Here is a 21,762-nt window from a genome sequence, read left to right on the forward strand (position 1 = left end):
CAGCACTGTCTTCTTCTTATTTGCAAATCCGTGTTAGATGTGCTGCCCCCCATTTTAATCGCCTCCTTCATTATCGAAGCACAACATACCCCACCCGCTCTCAGGACTACATTCTACTTGAACCACCATGTATATCATCACATTGGGGTAAATCTGCCATTAGCTGCTTTGCACCTTTTACATGGAATATTCTGCAGGATATTCTTAGCTCACTTATGTCGTCATTGTCACATGCTACATGCAACAGGTTTTTTAATCAATCTTATTTCATTTTATTCTTATTTTACTTTATTTTGTTATCCATTTCATTGTATTTTTACTGTATTTTGTAGCCTATTTTGTGTTTCTTATATTATAAGTCTTCAATTATACTTACCTCTAATTTGAACCCTTGCCATCAGTATCATAAAAAATGCCAAATTTTTTTTAGCTAAGAAAAGATGCACACAGGAAGGGATGCAAAATTCCTACAACTGTGAAACTCTGAAGACTTGTAATTTGTTTCGCATGAAAATGGTAAGATACTGAATTCTGGGCCAAAATATCAGCAATTAGTAGCTTCAAAAATCTATATTGATACACATTTAACATTAATATTAGGTTTCAGACAAAACTGTGACTTTCCTATAGGGATATATGAGATTGGAGCCAGGTAACAAATATGACAAACACACACACACACACACACAAACACACACACACACACACACACACACACACACACACACACACACACACACACGGACATACTCTCATCTGGCAGGTCATTTTCCTGTTGGTCGAGCTCCATCTGTCGACACCAGCCCTCCATGCGGTCCGTCTCAGCCTGCAGCAGCTTGAGAAACCAGCGTCCATCTCTGTGACAAACTGACCGCTGCACCACCTACCATTCAACAATTATACAGATTACCTCTCAAACATATAACAATGATGTCCTTTAATTTAACAAAAACTGATGACGTAATAACATTTGAACAAAAATTTGAGTAACTCATAACATTATGACCTTCTGATCATCATAGAGTAGTAAATATCAGGTTATTTACTCAAATTATTGTGAGTGTTACTCCACCTGATTCAACCGTTATAACACCATTGAATGGATGGCCATTTAATTTTACTTCATTTCACTTCAACATGCCTCTGCTGTGCTCTTTATGGAGAAAAGGAAGACTGCATAAGAAAATACTTATGGGGAAATGTGTATCCCTTAAATACTAAATAGGTAGTCCTTGTCAATGAAGACTAAGAGAATAAGAGACCCCAGATGTTGTCTGGGCTCTCTAAGCAAATCAGTGAGTTAGTGACATGACATTACCACCAACACAGAGCTCAAAATTTGGCAATATCTAATTTTCTCTGTAAAGTAAGACAAGCATGGTATTTCCATAATTTAGGTGTTCTGGGAGGAAATTACCCTGGTGTGAATATCTTCTCACTGCTGCAAACTTAGTTTTTACCAACAACACATGCCTCCAGACATGGTAATGTCACTAACATTTGCTCAGACAGCCCACACAACCAATGTGGTCTCTTGCAGAGATTTGCAGAGGGATTGTTGGTCTTGGTGTATGTACAGTTTCTATATTCTATTTTAAGGCCCTTTACATGCCAAAATAACCAAAAAACAGCATTTAAATGATAATTGTAGTCCTATCCGAAATATGTTAGGTTTGCATGTGATTTCTCATAAAAAAAAAAGACTTTTAAAACTGAATTTTTAAACTTAAAATACAACACTATTTGCTTACACTAAAGTGAGTCTAAATGGTCCTCACTTAAATTGTTCATTGACAATTTAGATTTTTGTAACTTTAAGTTATTTTCACATTTAGAAAGATGTACACTAGTTCAAATGCTGTTCCTGGTTTTGAATAGATGCCAGTTTGCACTGTACTCTGTCTTGACCCACTTGGGATCTGATCTAGACTTGAACTTGCAGGTCTTGGAAATTGATTTGGACTCAACTATGGTGGTCTTGATCAGAGCCCTGGTATTCCCATTTAGGATATAGTATAGACAATAAATTGCCACGTACTTCCAAGATGGCAGAGCTGTCGAAGCCAGCCTCTAATGAGTCATCGTTCACACTATCTATCCAGGGGTCCGGTGGGGGGAGAATGGATGGGTCAAAACCTACGTCCTCATAGTCATCTGAAGCACAGGCATGGTAGTGGTTCCCTGAGCCCTGGATGCTGACAGTGGATGTGGCGGCATCACGTGAGTATTGCCGGGAGATGTTACCAGAAGATGGGATGTCCATGTCAGTGTCCGGTGAGTCTAGAGGGGTGTCCAGTAGGTCTGGCAAGTCCAGATCTGCCTGGATTTATTAATTAATTGATTAAATGATTGACAGAATGAGTGATTGCTTGGTCGTGCTACTAAAATCCATCAAGTCCGGCAGGTTTATGATCAGTTAATAGTGACTGATTGATAATGGCCCTTTATTAAAATTCAGATTGGGCAGTCAGTGTTATCCACCTGTGATATGATGGAGGTTCCTTCCTGACCACAGCTACATAATCAGTCTGGACAATCTTCAATGAAGTTACTCTGCACATATTTGCACATATTCTTTATTTACTCAGTTAAAAGTTCAATAATGATGTTTTCTGTCAATTAATTCTTTAATCAAAGGCCAAATGTATTCCGGAGCTTCCTTATCACTGATTATTTGTGGTGAGCCAACCTACCTTACAGAGTTCCTAACCCTCAAAGTATTTCACAACTCTTAGTCTTATTGAAAAGTTGTATTGTCCAGTGGTCTAAATGCACACTACATCACTGAAATTGGCCTTCAAAAACCTATACACGCCAACCCTAACTGACCCAGGTAAGTAGGCACATGATAAAAATACAGTATTCATGAAAATCACTGGAACAAACAAGGCTATTTTAATACGAAGACTAAAAAACAAAACAACAACAGACAGATGAAAACTTACCTGGACTGCTGTTGTCACGCTGTTGGAGCGCTGGAACCGACGATACCTGTCCACAAGGGCAAGACAAACGCACTAAATACCACAGAGCAAAGTTTCTGAGTTTCCATGGTCTCACTTAAAGGATAACTCAACACTAAATCTCAAACGGCAGAAAACCTATGCTACACTGCCCTCTGGGGGTTGAGGTTTTCAGGCATGTTGGACTTGTGGCCATACACAATCAGTAATGTGGCAGTAGGTATTTTTAGCAGCTGTACCTGCAACTTCATCACTGATTGGGTATAGCGAGAAATGCAATTTCTCTGAAAGTTTTAATCTCTAGAGGGCAGTGCAGCAGAAAATTTCTGCTGGTGTCGAGTCACTCTATAAAGGACCAAAGATCAAAATACCAGTGATGCTGCATGTTTATTGTATGTTTCTGCTAATTATTTCCCAAGGCAAGCAGTCGTAAGTATTTTATCCAGCCACTGCATGGCACTCATTCAATTACCATATGAAAATGAACTTTCAGAACCTTCCAGATCCTTCACACCAGTAATTCATCACTGTAATAAAGTCATCCAAATTAGTTTTCCTAAAAGTAGCAGCACTGCTGTGTTTTGATGATTTTGTTAGCTGCAGAGACAGAACATCATAAAGGAGAGTGCTTCATCCAAAAAGTTAAGTTTGAAAAGCAAAGGATTTTGACTATAGGTTGTGAAATCTTTATTACCCCTGCATGATTTGCAAAATGGCTTGCGGTGATGTAAAGTGTGGGTTAACTGTAAGTTCATGGGCCAGTCAAAATCATTGGTGGACCACCTCCATTAAACTGGCACAGAAGTTTGAGGGCTGTTACACACAGTGTAGTACCCGCTTCAATGCTATGCTTAGATACTTGAGCCAGGGAATGTTCAACCAAAGTTCAACCAAGTACAAGTTCCTCATTTGACATGGAGAAATTCATTTTAAGAATGATATGATCACATTACCCGATAGCTAGCTTCTTGGAGACATTGGCATTGCTGTACTTTGGATATATTTTGGAGGTGCTGATTTTTGACCACACTGTCATAACATGGAATTGAATGGAAAGAGCAAAAACACCCCAAAAACTGTTTCTCATGGTTCACTGGCTATGGATCTCATATGGAAGTAGACATGACAAATAATCATATCAAGTATTCTGTTGAAACATGACTTTAAGAGTAAAAGAATGTCCACTTGTCCTCAAAAGAGAAATCTTAAGAGATTATGTGTTGCATCTCTGACTTATCAAGGCCATCCACCCTCACTAGTTTATTAGCCAAGTTTGAAAAGTCCTTTCATACCTCTTATTATATTCATTTCTGGGTTTTTGTTGACTCTAATATTTGGGAGGTGAGGTACACTGAATGAACTTCCACAAAGAACTGTGTGGGAGGCATAAAGAGACATGAAGACAGAGAAAAGGAGGCAAGAAGCTGAAAGGGAAGGGGAAAGAGAGAGAGAGAGAGAGAGAGAGAGAGAGAGAGAGAGAGTGGAGACTGTTGTGTAGGTAGAAGGATAGGCCATGAAAATAGACAGTGTATGAAATATTAAATTCCCATTGCACTAGTCACTTATGCAGCATTTTATGCAATTTGGTGGACGTTTTAATCCTCAGTACCTTCCAGTACTGTGAATGTGTGCATTTTTAGCAGTGGAAGTACTCTGGGAATACTCATTTCTGCTGTGCTTTACACAGTAAACCAGACATACTTTATTTAGCAAGGAAAGATTCAGTTAGCACCCCTGCTTTATTCAGCAACACTCTGCTTTTCATTTACTCGGTTACACCAATTTCCTTCAATGGGCAACCACAGTTTCTTGCTACTGTCCACTGAGTGATTTACTGTTGATTCAGTGCCTTCATTAAGCAGCTAGGGTTGCCTGATATCAAGACTGAACTGTCATTTTGAGCTGTATTTTAGCCAGTTTGCTTACCTTTATCCACCAAAACGCTTTGGTTAAGGCTAGAGAAAGGTTAGATTTAGCCCCCAAACCACTTGGTTAAGATTAGGGAAATATTAGGCTAAGGCATAAAAAACACTTGGTTAAGGTTAGGAAAAAGATTAGATAGAGACAGAGAAAGGTTAGGTTTAGGTATAAAAACCACTTGGTTACAGTGATGCAATGTAACATGTGTAATGTTTGCAACAAATGAATGCCACTGTCGCTTTGTGCTGGACTCTATTAGGGTGAAAGCCAATGTTATGATATGTTATGTTATGTTATAAATTAACAAAATCCAATAGCAAAATCCAATTAAGAATGCAGTTTAGTTGCATGTCAACACAATTTTTAGGAGGCAGGGCTTATCCCAAAGTATTCAAAGCACAAAAGTAGAGTTAAATCCTTTTTCTACCCCTTCCCTCTTATGTGAGATTGTCCCCAGCGTTTTCCTCTAATTTTCACCAATCAATTCTTTTCTCTTGGTTTAGCTGCTTCAGTCGTTCAGTTGCCTCTCTTGGGATACACACAAATACACACCAATGTACACACAAAAGTGCACACATGCATTTACATGCACAAACTTCTTTCCCAATTCTTTGAGTTTGTTCCATGATTGTTTTTTGGTCCTTATTTTATTTGTGCACTTTGCTTTCAAAGTATTTTGAGTCCAGGGCGTTGTTTCCCAATAATAACTTATCTCAGATGAATTTATTTAACTGTGATTCCATGAACATCCTTCAAATTTTCTCCAAAAATAACACTTTATCAAGGAGTTGCAGTGCATTACTGCAGGGCATCATGACAAGTAGCATGCATTCTTATTTTATCAAGGTGACTCACCGTAGAATCACCGGAGGTTTGCAGTGCTGAAACAATGCTAAAAATTGCATTTGCAGCCTAATGTATTTAGAATGGTCTGATGTAGTATTGCAAAAATATATAAGAAGAGAATTATATGTCTATACAAACTACCTGCTAAGGCCGATTTATCATGATTGGTGGCTGGTGCAGCAAAATGCCCTTCTTATTTAATTCCTTGAATAACACATCGTCAGTCGCACTTTTGACCATGGCTTTTCAATTTGACCTGGCACAAACAGTCATGCCAGCTCACATTAACAATCAGGTGTGTGCATTTTGAGCGCACTGAAATCGGCCACCAGGGACTCCTTCAGGGTCTGCGCATAAAGGGTGAGTGTTCTGCTGCTTATCTCAAAGCTGGAGATAAACAAAGTTACAATTTAAACTTATTCAGACACAGTTTCTGAGAAGACCTCTGAGGTGAAGCTTGTCTTGATTAAAACTTTTTCAAAGCTGTTCTCTCTGGTGCTGAAAGCCATGCTGCTTTTCAGACTTCTCAGACATATCCTAAATAGCCAAGCCACAGGTACCCTGACATCACACTCTCACTGGCCCTACATCGTTTCTCATTGACCCCTACATAGTACTTTTGTTAGTACAACATTGGGCTTTTCTGATGTATTCCTTTTTCTGGCAAGCGGTCTCTGTAGTAAAGCTCCGATTGAATGCCTACACTGAACCTAAGCAGGAAAGATACTTTTTCCAGTGATCAGATGATTTATGATCTTAGATCTACAGCCAACATTGGGCTGAAGTATGTGTACTATCTAGTTATTAGCGCCAGTGCATTCATATCTATACAACTGCAGCTGTGCTAATTTACATTGTCAATCTTGGTAAATCCCCTGCTTAACTAAGAAATTGTGGCGATGCAAAATTTGGCAGCCCTGACAGTAATTTGCACCATGCTTAATGCATCAGCCCCAAAGTGAGGCAATGGAAACTGAAGCAAATCCAGAAAAGTGGCTTTTAGGCTAGATGAACTATGTGTCAGTTTACATCAGGTAGACACAAATTTAAAAAAAAAAAAATGTATATATATATATATATATATATATATATATATATATATATATATATATATATATATATATATATTTTTTTTTTTTTTTTTTAAACATTTCAGGGTGCACTCGCAAAAAAAAAAAAGTCAAAGAACATTGCATAAAATTTCTTATACTCTTTGCATGTAGGATGTGCTGTACAAAAAAAGAAATAAATGAACAAGCACATTTAAAACATGTTGAAAAACATGTTGAAATGATGCCTGCGCGTGTATGGGTTTGTTAAGACGATGCACTCTGGTAAGAATTAATCACATATCTATGGTCATATTCAAGAGTGCCTTGACTTGAGAGAATTTTGGGAAACACCATCAAAGTAAAAGGAGCTTCAGAAGATGAACTCTAAGGTCATCTTAGCCTTACAGCACCATATCAATGATTTTGAATGTTTGGTCCATTTACCACAATTTTCCCCACATTTTACATCGCCACAAACCATGCAGAGGTACTAAAGATTTCTCAACATATAATAAAAAGCACATTACTTTCCTGTAAAGAGGCTGTTTCATGTCTTTATCACAGTGATGGAATGCTGGTGAGAAGACTGAAGTCTTGGAAAGTTCATTTCGTATCATAAAGAAATGAATGGAAACCAATGGCTGGATAAAAGGCAGGAAAAATGATATCGGAGTTCTAAAATACAATGAAAGAGATTGACAGAAACAAAAAGTTTATACATTTTGTATGCTTAACATGCAGAATCATTTCTGTGGTACTTTCAGAGCCTTTTGGGAAACAAGACCCACGTATCTTTTTAGTGAAGCATTAAACTTTGTGTCCTGTTTCTGGTTTTGCTCTGGATCTCTATGATTTTTATTCATCCATGACATATAGTGATGTTACTGTTTTGTTGATGGCCCCATATTCATATTCATATCAGTGTTTTCCCACTAATAAAAACAAATGTGACATAGTAACTACAATTCATCAAGATAGCATTACCCTATCTGCCCAGCCATCACAACAACCATTGTGTCTGAGGTAAATCTGAATGGCTTGCGCACCTTGACATGAAATACTGAAATGAATTGGTACTTTGGTTCACCATAAGGGTTTCACTGGAATATAGAGACGAGCTGTGAATAAAAGTGGGTTATGCACTATATAACATGAAATGACAGACTGGGGAGATTATTTACAGACTTCAGTGGCATCAGTGATGTTGTTTCAGAAAATAGCTGTCATATCCTCCACAAACCTACAGTAAATCTTTTTTTTTTTTTCTAGTACCTTCCCTTATTTCTACTCTTCTTAATGCAGGCAAGAGTTTTTCTTCATTTCTTCTTTTCCTCTAACATTTTGTATATATTGTAGAGGGTCTGCACTAAAGAAAACTGCAGGCTGAAAGTCACTCAAACACTTTAATATGTCAGGTAGTTATTACCCCTTCACTTCATCCCAGAGGATAACCTTGGCAGATGAGTGCGTGGGTGTTTGTTTGCGAGCAGAGAGCCAGACAATTACCGGACAAGCAGGAAATGACTCAGCTAGACAAGCTTTGGTTGAATAAAAGTTTGAGGGGTAACATCTGACATGTAACAGTATTTCAGGGACAAGAGCTCTGGATCATATGTAACCAGGTCACAGAAACACTAAAAGACACCTGGTAACTGTGGACTAAATCCTCTATGTCAGATAGATATAGAATGACGAATAATGAACTCTAGAAACCTTTTTTTTTTTTTTTTTCAAAATTGACAAACATTTTAAAAATGGAATCAAATGTAATCTGGTAATGATGCACTGTTAGTGTAAGTATTAGCTTACTAGTGCAGCAAAAGTTAGCAAGTTCAAGTTCATGTTTATTTGGAGCCCAGTCTCACTGTTTACAGTCTCAAAGGGCGTCATATGCACACAGGTAGCAGTACATGATATGTATGCAAGTACCCTACCTCAATTTTGCACATGTCACTTTATCCAGGATATCTGCCCTTGCGGCAGATAGGCTGATTGTGCAAGAATAATAAAGGCAGACATGAACTGTGACAGCTCGTGTTATTTACATTTGTCAGTGGTTGTCAAACTGTGGAGGCCCCATGAGACAAGAGAATAAAATACATTTGGGATTATCTTGGAGGATCCAATTATCTAAATTCCATATTATTCCAGATTATTGCTTTTGATATCTATAATACAAGCAGGGGAAGATTTATTGGAACACTTTCTTGGCCAGTCCAGATCACTCCAGTCTACCTGAGACAGCCTTGCGTATTGTAAGTCTGCAGCCTGGCATGCCCGGAACATTTTTTAGACATGCAGACAATGGTTTAAAGGATCAAATATTTTGAAGGATATTTGATTGATCTCATTTTGATGTCTATGGTAGGCTGCATTTTGGATCTGTTGTACACTATATGGACAAAAGTATTAGACCACCTACATATAATACCCTCAGGAGCTTTTTTGACAACTCAATCTAAATCCATTGCCATTTATATGGAGTTGTCTGCAAGATGTTGGACTGTGTCTGTGGGCATTTTTGCCCATTCTTCCAGGAGAGCATTTGTGAAGTCAGATACTGTTGGACGAGAGGGCCTGGCTCACAACCTCCATTGTAGTTCATCCCAAAAGTGCTGGATAGACCTTGGATGGACCTTGCTTTGTGCATTGGGGTACAGTCATGCTGGAACAGAAAAGGGCCCTCCCCAAACTGTTTCCACAAAGTTGGAAGCAGAGAATTGTCCAAAATGTCTTGGTGAGCTGAAGCATTAAGATTTCCCTTCACTGGAACTAAGGGACCTTGGACAACCCCAGAAAAACAAGCCCATAGCATTATCCCTCCTCCACCAAACTTTACAGTTGGCACAATGCAGTCAGGCAGGGATCGTTCTCCTGGCATTCAACAACCCAGACTCGTCCATCAGACCGCCAGATAGAGAAGAGTGATTGGTCACTCCACAGAACACGTTTCCACTGCTCCAGAGTCCAGTGGCGGCGTGCTTTACACCGCTACATTTGACACTTGTGCTTGATTATATAAAGCTTGCATGTGTCACATGTGAAGGGTAGGTAGGACCCCGATGCAGGAGCCAAGGCAGGTTTCTTCAAAGAACCCAAACTATTTAATAACCAAACTACAAATCATGAGAAGTACAGGGAACACTGAGAATACAAGGAACACTGAGAGCACTAGGAGCACACATGGCAGCAAAAACAATAACTGGACAAAGAACTGAATTGAAACAGGACTTAAATACACTAGGGACTAATTGGGGAAACAAGACATACTTAGAGAAGGGGCTGGAACTCCAGACAGGACAACACAGAGGATAGGATGAGATAAACACTGGGGACAGAACAGAACAATCAGGGATAATCACACGACTCAGGGCATGTGTGGCACTGAGCTGACACAAGACTGGATAACACAGAGGACTGGCTGAGGGACACACTGGGGAAGGAACAGAACAATCAGTGCTGATACACAAGTTAGGACAGGTGTGGGAAGCTGGGTGGGACAAGACTGAGTAACAAGACACAGGTGAAAACACTAATGAGCATGAACAGAACTCAAAGAACAGTCTACAATGTCAAAGTCCACAAACAGAATCCAGGGGGAAACACAAGAGACCAAGAATACACACAAGTGAACAAAGTCCAAAAATAAAGTCCATGGAAGCTCAAAAGACAAAGACAAAAGTCCAAAACCAAAGTCCAAAATACAGAACCCTGACAGCATGGGGCTGCTTGGCCATGGAAACCCATGCCATGAAGCTCCCGGCGCTCAGTTTTTGTGCTGATGTTGATGCCAGAGGAGGTTGGGAGCTCTGCAGTTACTGAGTCAGCAGAGCGTCGGCCACTTTTACACACTATGAGCCTCAGCGCTCGGCGACCCCGCTCTGTAACTTTACGTGGTGCTGCCACCTGGTGGCTGAGTTTCTGTGATTCCTAAATGCTTCCACTTTGCAATAATACCAATACCACAGAAATTTCACGAATTGACCTGTTGCAACAGTGGCATCTTATTACATTACTATTACAGCACCACACTGGAATTCAGTGAGCTCTTTAGAACGAGCCTCTCTTTCACAAATGTTTGTAAAGGCAGACTACATGGCTAGTGGCTTGATTTTATACACCTGAGGCAATGGGACTGTATGAAACACCTGAATTCAATGATTAAGAGGTGTGGCTGAATACTTTTGTCCATATAGTGTATACCTTTCCAGTCAAGGTTATATACTAAATATGATACAGTGAAGTAGGGGGATGTGGAGGGCAGACTGTGGGCTGATGGCAGGCTTCAGCAAAAAATTATTTGGCTTGCGGGTGGGTGCAGTGTCAAATCATGCATGAGTGAGCAGGCCCAGTCTTCAGATAACAGATCCACACAGACGTCTACATTATACTGAATGCTTCTTTCTCACACTTTTTTTGTTTTTTTGAATAGTGATTTTATGATTTAAAGATATTGGAACATTAAATATCAGCTATTGGAAAAATACATGAATCAGTATCACTGTTAAAAAATAATCACTTTTTTCAAAAAAGGTCTTAATAAAATTTTAAAAATCATCTGAACCCTACTTTACAATATGTACTGCAAACGATAATCTTTTCCCTTACCATAGCATGCATTTCCACATAATAAAGATAGTACTTCTCATGCCTGAATGCTGCAAGACGAGTGCTAAGAAAAAGCTGTCTCAGTATTTCCTCTGAACACACAGCAGACTGCATTGGAATGCAAACACTAGATTGCTCTTCTTGCGGTTGACTTCACACCCAAACACAAGGAGAGCAATCTATTGTATGTCCACTGCAGCAGGGAATACACAGAACTGTATATCGGTGAAACTTAACAACCATTAAAGAAATGCATGGCTCAGCACAGGAGGACCCACTCCTCAGGTCAAGACTCAGCAGTTTACCTGCATCTGAAAGAAAAGGGACTCTCCTTCCAGGACTATAAATTCATATTTTCGACAGGGAGGAGAAATGGTTTGAAAGAGGAGTCAAAGAGGTGATATGATTAGATAGAGAGACCATCTCTCAACAGAGGTGGAAGTCTCAGACACCATTTGCCTTCAACCTACAACCTACAAGCTACAACTTCCCAGGAAGCTGAACCATTCACCATTGACTTCCTATGACCTTACTGATCATCATTCACTCATGGAGTCAGGAGACCCCAACGACACTAATGTAGGTCATCACAACAGGAAGAAGCACTAATGAGCCAACGACCTGGATAACACTCCCACACAGGTTAAATACCCACCAGTCTGTCAGAACTAAAGAAGTCCAGTTGGCCTTGATTCAGCTGTATGTGGGTAGAACTAGGAAAAAGAAGGCTGATTTTTCCCCCCACCTGTCTGTGGATAAATGTATTGAGATGGCATTTTTTACCCATTTTTTTTTTCATCTATTCTGATATCAATACAGCGACAGTTAGAGATAGTTGTATCACTAACTGTAGTAGTATCACTGTTTCAGATAAACATGGGAGAGAACAGAAATGACAGATTTAGATAAAAGATTTTTTTCATCACCAGTTGTTCATGCTTACATTTTCAAGGTTTGCTTTGATTCTGGGCAATTTATTCATACTATTTTTTTTTTTTTTTTTTTTTTTTACAACATTTATTAATGTTCATTATTTTTTGAACATGTACTCTTGCTTGGGACTTGGACAGAGGTTTATACATTGCTTTGACAAAAGGAGTTGGGTTTTGATGGGCATGGAGAGAAGGGGCCCTATCTTGTGCCACCCGCTATCCGCTGCCACTACCCGCTACCCGCAAATTGCGGATTTAGGAGCTTCCGCTATCCCTAAACGGTATCTTGCGCCACCCGCTACCCGCTATCCGTTATGCCGACTGCATCATTTGCGCCTGGAGGTGCGTCGTGGGCGTGTTTCATGCGCTATCCCTAAAGTTGCTATCTTGCGCACACACTTTAGGGAAAGCGGATAGCGGGTGGTCAGGACCACCCGCTATCCGCTATCCCTAAAGTTTGGGCTGTTACAAGAGCGCGTCCAGGCGGCTTCAATGCGCGCCCCGACGGAGCCTCGCCACGCACACGGTCGGACTGATACCGGGACGCCGCCTGAATGGACTGAGTATATTACTCATATAGACTGTTTAGAGGAAAGACTGTTTTAATTGGACACTTAGGCCAGCACGTTTTATTGTTTTATCATAAGCCAGTAGCTGTGCTATATTTTTATTTTTAATATTTTATTTGCCCAATCTACCTTGTCAATAAATTAGTTTACACATAGTTCCACCTCTGCCTCTTGTGTGTGTGTGTGTGGTGTGACCTGGGGATTTTACTCAATCAGTACAACCTTGTGACACGTCCACTTGGACACATGTGGCTCCACCTCCCGAATTAACTCGCCTATAATATAATATATAATATGTATATAAAGCCAACTTGCTTTAGCCTCAGTAGAAGCCCTGAGAAAATCTACCTCCCTCTCTCCATCGCGGGTTTAGGATTTAGGATTTAGGATAGCGCATCCTGCCCTTAAAGGCAGTGGCACCTGGCACACTGATTGGTTTAACTGGCGTAACGCCCAAAACACGCCTATTCATAATATAGCGGGTAGCGGAGGTGTTTTGCGGATAGCGGGAGGTGCACAAGATAGCAACTTTTACGGGGGAACGCCTCTTCCTAAATCCTAAATCCGCAAATAGCGGGTTTAGGGAGTCTGGCGCAAGATAGGGCCCATGAAGTCCAGTCTTTATGTTAAAGTTGCCAGAATGCTCTCAAGAGCTGTTCTCTCTCCTTTTCTTTTGTATTTTCCTGTTAACCCTGTGACGATTTAGACATATATGCTTTTCTAAATTCTTTGTCTGCTGAACCACTGTCTGAATTTACACACATTAAGTAACACGGACTTTGTCCAAAATCAGATGCATCGAGCCAAAACCAGGTTGCTGCATAACTGTGTCAAAAGGGGAATTCCTACACATGTAGAAATGCAGCAAATGGTGGTTTAAACCTGAAACTAGATTGTTCTGATCAAAGAAGCAATTCTTAAAGAGGCAACCTGCATCCAATCAAATTCTCAGGTTGTTACTATGTAAATGAGTTAAAAAAAAAAAAAAAAAAGGACAGTAAACAAGTGTCTCACCCTCCTCTGTCATCTTCCACCTGCACACCTATAGATGTGAACTTCAAGGGGTCATCCACATCCTGAGGATCTTCTGGTCCATCCACCTACAGGAGACAGAACATATAATGAAGAGACGGGATAAATCTCTACTATATTTAAGTAATTCATCCATTTATATTTATATATGTATTTTCCATGTATATAATTTATATATACTGCATATATCTACATTTTTTGGTCATTTAATAATGCCTAGATAGCTAACATTTCATGTGTACTATATATATATATATATATATATATATATATGCAAGTGTCAAAGAGATGCAAGGTATAAGAGTTAAGGTTAAGTGTTTTGAGGCTGTTAGCAGTCTATTACAACCAGACACCTTGCCAGTTCTATAATTAATGAGGATCGAAATGAAATCTATTGAGGACTGCTGATTGCCTTAGTGCTTGGAGGATACAGTTTAGCATGTTATCACTGTGTTAAGCCCTGACTGAATAGTCTTTCAATTATTTTGAAAGGCTGCTTTCAAACTGTATTCTATTTAACATTACAAATTACCTGCTTAAAATGGTATACAATGAAGTCAACCGTGTAAACCAAACTCGTACATAATCATAACATAATCTGCTTACTTTCAGTCATTTTTGGATAACTCTATCTTCAAAAACTACAGAATATTAACAAAAAAAATGCTACTTTATATACTCAATGCATCTCTCATACAAAGATGTGGCTGCAAGATTACAAGAATACAGACAAAACATTAAAACTAAAAACAACAAACACAACAACAACAACAACAAAAAATCAATAAAAAATGCTGTTTCTCAGTTGAGATGTCCTTGCTCGAATACTTCTGTATCTCCTCCCTGACTGCATCAGAGTGAAGAGTCCGTGAGAGGGGTGAGAGGAGTCCCGGATGATGCAGTGCCCTCTGCGCGTGCATCTCTGGCTGTAGATCTCCAGCATTGATGATAACGGGACACCAATGATCCTCTCTGCTGTTCTGATCACTCTGCTCAGTCTCTGTCTCTCTTCTGCTCTACTGTTCTTGTACCAGGAAGTGATACAGTAGGTGAGGATGCCCTCGGTGCTGCCACAATACAACACAGTCAGGGCTGACTTGGAGAAGCCTGTCCTCTTCAATTTATGGAGGAGGTGAAGACGCTGTTGTGCTTTCCTGACTACAGCTGTGGTGTTGTCTCTGGAGGTCAGGTCTTCCCTGAGATGGATCCCAAGGAATTTGGTGCTCTGGACTCTCTCAACAACAGAACTGCAGATGATTAGTGGGGGGTGATGGGTAGTCTGAGCCTTGCTAAAGTCGATAATCATCTCCTTTGTTTTTCCTATGTTGAGAGAGAGGTTGTGGGAATTGCACCAAGTCATCAGAGTCTCCACCTCATCCCTATATGCTGACTCATCTCCATTTTTGAGAAGACCAACAACGGTAGTATCATCAGCAAATTTAATTATATGGTTGGTATTATGAGTGGCAGTACAGTCATGTGTCAGCAGAGTGAAGAGCAGTGGACTCAAAACACATCCCTGTGGTGATCCAGTACTCACTGTAATGGTGTTGGATGTTCTGTTGCTGATTTTGACAGTCTGCCTTCTCTCCGTTAGGAAGTCCAAGATCCAGTTGCAGGTGCTAATGCCGACTCCCAGCAACTGCAGTTTCTCAACCAGCTGCTGTGACAAAATTGTATTGAACACCGAGCTGAAATCAACAAGCAGGATTCTAGCGTAGGTGTTCTTATCTACCAGGTGAGTGAGGGTAAGGTGGAGCAGGGTGGATATGGTGTCCTCCATAGACCCTGTATGCCCTGTATGCAAACTGTAGAGGATCAATGCTGACAGGGAGATGGGATTTAATGTGGTCCATCACAAACCACTCAAAGCATTTCATGGCTACTGGAGTTAGGGCAACAGGGTGATAGTCGTTTAGACAGCAGGGATTTGAATTTTTGGGCACTGGAACTATGGTGGCACTCTTGAAGCAGGTGGGCACTACAGCTTGACAGAGGGAGGTATTAAAAATGTCTGTAAAGACATCCTTTAGTTGATCTGCGCAGCTCTTTAGGACACAACCTGGTACATTGTCTGGTCCGGAGGCCTTCCAAGGATTTATCCTCAAGAAGGCCTTCCTAACACTCTCTGCAGGCAGCTGCAGAACCTGGTCAGTGGGTGATGGTATCAGCTTTTGAGCACTCCTGGTGTTGGGGGCCTCGAACCGGCAATAAACCTGTTGAGGTCATCAGGGAGTGATGGGTTGTTACATTGAGCTGTATTGGCTGTAGGTTTGTAGCCCGTTGCTGTCTGAAATCCCTGCCACAGGCTCCTTGTGTCCCTGGTGTTCTCCAAATTCCTCCCATACTGTTTTTTCACCTCTCTGATCCCCCTTATCATCATCCACTCTCATTAGGGAGATCAAAGTTTTTCTATCTTCTTGCGGGAATCCATGTTGGTTGCAATGGAACACATTCAGAGTGGAGGTGAGAGGTTGTAACTTGGAAGTCAGAATATCCAACGGTCATGAAAAGCTCCATAAGAGATAGCCAAAAAACGTGATCTATTGCAGTATTAATGCTGTGTTCCAGATAATTTGGAAGTGGAGATTTTTCCAACCGCCAACTAGGAAACGTGCAATGGAATACCCTCAAGGTACGAGTTACTAATTGTAACCTCAAGGCAAATCCATCTACCCTGACTTCACAAGAAGCAGCAGTCACACAGTCTTCAGCCATGACAATAAAAGATAATATTGTAAAACCTGTTTCTGCATGTAAATTATTGTCAAATGTCCCCAAAGCTATTTGTTAGCTAGTTTGGGTACAACTCATTGCCACAGAGGCAAGAGTTTTTCATGGTCAGCTGTGGTTTTTGTTTGCTTTTGGTGTGGTGCATCTGAACACTTGGAAGCCAGAAATTTTAACAGAGAAATTGTGACCGCCTAGTGACCTTTCCTAGTGCGACTAACATCACTACCACTACCACTGCCTCTATTAACACAGCTATCACTGCTAACACTCTTTCCACAACTAATACTGCTACTACTGCCACCACTATTACTACTGCCACTACTTACAGTAATAATCATTACATCTCAGTAATACAGTCCTGATAAAGTCACAGAATGCTATTGGTCCTTGTCACAGTGCTGCCCACACTCTGGTGTGGGTATGTTGTAATTGCCACATATTATAAATACTTGGCGAGGTATCATGTGTAGGTTGCTCTGATGAAGGCATTTTTGCTGAAATGCGTTGGCATGATGTTGGCCATCAACAAAATGTGGCATAATTGAGGTCCAGTCTTGTCATCTTTTCGAATGAATCATATATCGAACAATTTTTATTTATAGAGTGCCAGCACTCCCATAGTTTTCATGCAATTCTTGAAATAATAACAGCCACATCTGGACAATAAAGTCTAAATAAAGTCACAGAGTGCTGGAAAAGTTGAAAAACAATAGACCATTAGGTGTAATAAAGACCACACTTGCACAGCAGGGCCCATTATGGCCTATTCAACTGAACAGAAATAGCTCCAGTGTAATTAATGGTAATAAATGTGGTTCCCATGGGTAGAGGGCACACACACATACACACATACATAACTCTCCCCTTACATTATAGCATCTTCTCTCTCCTCCTCTACCTGTCTCTCTACCTCCCATCCCATCCCATTCCCACCTTAGTCTCTTCTCATAAATACCTGGATGCCTATGGAGAGACATTTCCCCTTCCTGAGTGCATCCTTCCTGTATTCATCCCGATGGTCTTCAAGCATTGCCCCCCTGTTCAGGACTGAGGAGGCGGGGGTGCTGACTGTGATGGTGCTGTTACTGACGTGCTGACTGGCCGGTCCATGGACCTAAAAAAATATGCAGAGTGCTTTAACGGATAGGTTCAGTATTTTTCTACCTATACTGTAAGAAAATGTTGATTCCCATCATTTATCATTTATAATAATACATAGTGCAACCTCTAATAACTACTGTTCATTACTATGTTTGGAGCTACTTTACAGAATCACCACATGTGTAATCTTCCGCAGTGCACCACTGATATGTCTTTTCAACCAAAACAGTGTAGTTCTTGAACAAATTCCGTTCAGGATTCTTGGAACCAAGGTCCTGGCTCGTGAACCGGCCTGAATTTGCACCAGGCTGGGTTGAAGCCACAGAGGTCTTGCTTGATTGCTGAACACTGACTCAGCTGAATTCAGTACAATTCAGCCCACTGTTGAGAAGTTCATAATACTGGCCCATATTATGCCATCCAGTGCCACTTTTCACCATGTCCTTTTGGAGTGTCTTTACTACTTCAGTTTTTTCCATAACTTGTTGATAATGTAGGCCTGGCAAACCAAGCACTCACCAACTCTAGCGTATTTTTCCCAGTAATTCATTCTACTATTGTCCATATATCCAACTTGAAAGTAACAGTTTTGTTTCTTTGGCAGACCACTGCACCACTGCATAGGCTTCGATTTCATCGTCATCACCACACATCCCTTTGGAATAATACACACCCACTCTTGTTGTCATCATGGTTCAGACTTCAAGTTCTACTATTTTTGTTCCAGCTGGCAACAAACTTTTCAGGTTCTGAACCAATTTGTTTTTGATTGACATGCTGAGAACAGTTCAAAATTATAGCTGCTGCACAGCAATGGTCGGGGCTGGGCAATTTTAGGCAAATTTAGGCAATTCTGAGCAACAAGTGGAGAATAGGAAGATGAAAAAAGGTGGCATTCTAATGTGCATTTTGCATCAGTTGAGGCTTGAACTCACAATTTCTGGCATGAAGGACAATGATCTATCTCACTGAGCTAATTGGCAAGTGTCAATTCATGTTAGGCTTCACAAATTGACTAAGCCAGTCACATGATAGCAGCCGCCTATGCATGGAAAAGCAGATTTCAAACCACTGTGGTAAAAAAAAAAAAAAAAAAAAAAAAAATCAGTCATCAAGAAAGAAATATGAAAATACACATATTGCATCTAGACAGCATGGAGATGTTGATCATTTGTTTTTTAACAATCATTGATTTGCTCCATAAGTGAAAAACTGATGTTTAAGTGTAAAGTGCACAAAAGTTTCTTCAGTATTGGAGCTACATTTTGGTGAAAGTTGCAAAGCTGTAGCACATATGGTTGATTTGTTATGAATTTTCAAAGTTTTGAAATTTAGAGGCTTGCCATAGCGCCACCATCAGGACTACTGGCTTGTGTTTGCAGCTGAGAAAATCTGGCATGGGACTAGACCTTTGTGCAAAATTTGGTGATTTTTCGTGCATGGGAAGTAGGATTTCCTCAGAAGAAAGAAGAAGAAGAAGAAGAACATGCAGGAATACAAGAGGATCCCGGCAGCTTAGGCTGCCCGGCCCCTAATTAGGTTTGCAAACTGGAACACAAATAGTTCCCTGTCAAAAAGACTTTGAAAGAAGTTCATAAAGTTATTGATAGCACATTCAGCACTTTGCGTATGTATTATCTTAATGGTGCAGTTTATACTATTTGAGGTTAAAAAAAAAATAGATATATATTTCAAGGACCATAAAGGCCTATAATAATTTTTTGATTCTAAGAAACTAAAAATGTTCCAAAGCACTGCATGTGCCTACTTTCCTTTTTCCTAGCTGTTTGTAAGCTAGAATTTTGAAGCTTTTAAGCTTTCCCTCTTTCTGCATACCCCAACATTAACCAGATTGCTAGATGGTGCAGTTGCAATGTGTTTCCTGGACAAGTACTTATGAAACAGGCTAACTGCCAAGTGAGACAATGTGTGAATAACTGGTGAAATAGCCAACTACACCTTGGCCAGCATTTGCAAATGCAAGCTTTTTTATGGTGTACGGACAGGCAATAAGTTAGCTGCTATTATTCAAACTAATATACTGTAAGCTAATGCTCATCACACTTACTTTGTTTATCATATGCCCTGACCTATAAACCATGGCATTTCTGACATTAGTTTGCTGCATGTCTTGTCAGTTTTTGTCTGTAATTTCAAAAATTAGATGGAGAATTCTTGTCAGCATGGTTTCTATACTGCTAAATTGCTTACACTGTCACACACTAGTATGAGCTGGGCCAGGTAAGGGGTCGCCTCCTTGGATGGGTGCATTTCCACACCATGTATGTGACAGCTGCTCAACAAGGCTGACTCCATCCAAAATGTCCTCCAACAACAGACCATATATGTAGCCTTCTTAAAGCAGAATTTGGAGGACACAGTGTGTGCTTTGCTGTTCTCTATAAGCCAAAATCCATTTTGTACACTTGTCATTTGGGAAATATACAGTGGCAGCAAGTGTAAGGGAAAGAAAAAAAAAAAACTATATACAAATGTTATACAACGTAAATGCATGTTGCTGTTCATGATGTCAACCATTTTAATTTAGAATAAATGCAAAATTAAAAACTGAAAATTTTCATCTCATATTTTCACTAGCCACCTAAGTTAAGCAGCAAACAGCAAAGTAGTGACTATAATTTCAGTTACATCCTTTTTTTTATGTCAGCCTTTAAAAAGTAATGATAAATAGCTGTTTAATCAAGCATGCTGGGGGAAGCCCTGATAAGTCCACAGCAGTCCTCAGTAGGCCGCCTCAGTTAGTGACCGTTCAGTCGTCCGAAGGCCACACCTTCACAGACCATGTCCTTTGCATGAGGCAGCCCCTAAATTGAGACACAGCCATTATACTGCACATATTTTGACAGCAGATTTGGCTGGCAGTTGGAGCAGGCTGGAGGCTGAAATACCTGGCCGCACATCATTAGAGAGAGGTGACTCAACAAGTGTAAACACTTCCCAATCACCTGGCTCCAGACTGGAATGACATAAAGCATAAAGGCTTTTTCAGAGGTATGTGCTCAGTTTACGAGAGCTATAAGTGAGTAAGTGAACACCGAGTACAGAGCATTAGGAAGTATGTCCATTTTATGTTTTGTGAGCTTCAGACTTCAATATTTGGTTGTGGCTTTACAGTATTTCTGTAACTCAAACAAATGGAAGTTGTGTCCTCTTGCTTCCGTCCTTGCGCTTTATCACAGTGCAATCACGTTTGCCTCTCCAAAATGTTTGGTAATTTGGAGACTTTTTTTTTTTTTTTTACCTTTATAGCTACACACAATTAGCACTTGGAACTGTTTTTTTGTTAAAATATCAGTCAACTTAACATTATTTCTCTTGTATGGTAGCTATGACGGAGGTCCAAAGTCTTCACACCTCACAATAAGGCTTCCCTGACACTTCTTCCCCCAGAACTCACAATTTGCCTGAATACAAAATGAAATTTATTGCACAATAGGGTTGGCAAACATTTTTTTCAGTGGGCAATTTCAAGACAAATTTCACTATTAAGAGTGATCTATGGAGTGCCGCATTGCTCAGTAGGAGGGACATTCTTTTCTTGTGGAAAAAGCCCCCACCCCGACACACCTCTAGGTATTGACATAGATACCAATGTCTCTAATGACAGAGCACTGAATACATATGTACACAGATATATATGTACACAAACACATACACACACACACACACACATATATATATATAAACACATAAACATTCTTGTCTACAATCAACCACATCATGCACAGTGCTGACCTCATTTAGTCGAGATGATGTCAAGGCAGATGCTGAACACGCCAACCAAGCCAACATAAACACACGACCACAAACACACAAACGCACTAACCTGTGCGTTAGCAGCCTCTATGGCAGCTGTCAAGGCCTTCATGCTGTCGATGCTTTCTGTTGAGTTACTGAGCCCTGATTGGATGGTCATGTCACCTCTTGGCCCCTCCCCTTCCATGTATGCATCCTGGTCAATTTTAGAAATTGCGGAACATTGTTG

General features: G+C 40.2%; 1 protein-coding gene across 3 annotated transcripts in view; it reads right to left on the bottom strand.

The window, feature by feature from the left end:
• dlgap1a (discs, large (Drosophila) homolog-associated protein 1a) overlaps positions 1-21,762 on the bottom strand; it is a 203,148-nt gene that overhangs the window by 19,673 nt on the left and 161,713 nt on the right. For all 3 annotated transcript variants that reach the window (XR_003929704.1, XR_003929703.1, XM_030074735.1), the window contains exons 8-13: positions 21,604-21,729; positions 17,611-17,769; positions 13,905-13,990; positions 2,946-2,991; positions 2,039-2,320; positions 751-883 (exon numbers count right to left, since the gene is read on the bottom strand). Coding sequence is in view for 1 of the 3 variants with exons in the window: in XM_030074735.1 (XP_029930595.1) it covers positions 751-883; positions 2,039-2,320; positions 2,946-2,991; positions 13,905-13,990; positions 17,611-17,769; positions 21,604-21,729 (832 nt within the window). In the remaining 2 variants the exon portion in view is untranslated. The remainder of the gene's footprint in view (positions 1-750; positions 884-2,038; positions 2,321-2,945; positions 2,992-13,904; positions 13,991-17,610; positions 17,770-21,603; positions 21,730-21,762) is intronic.

The sequence above is a fragment of the Myripristis murdjan genome, chromosome 17 (assembly GCF_902150065.1).
Source record: "Myripristis murdjan chromosome 17, fMyrMur1.1, whole genome shotgun sequence".
Classification (NCBI taxonomy): Eukaryota; Metazoa; Chordata; class Actinopteri; order Holocentriformes; family Holocentridae; genus Myripristis; species Myripristis murdjan.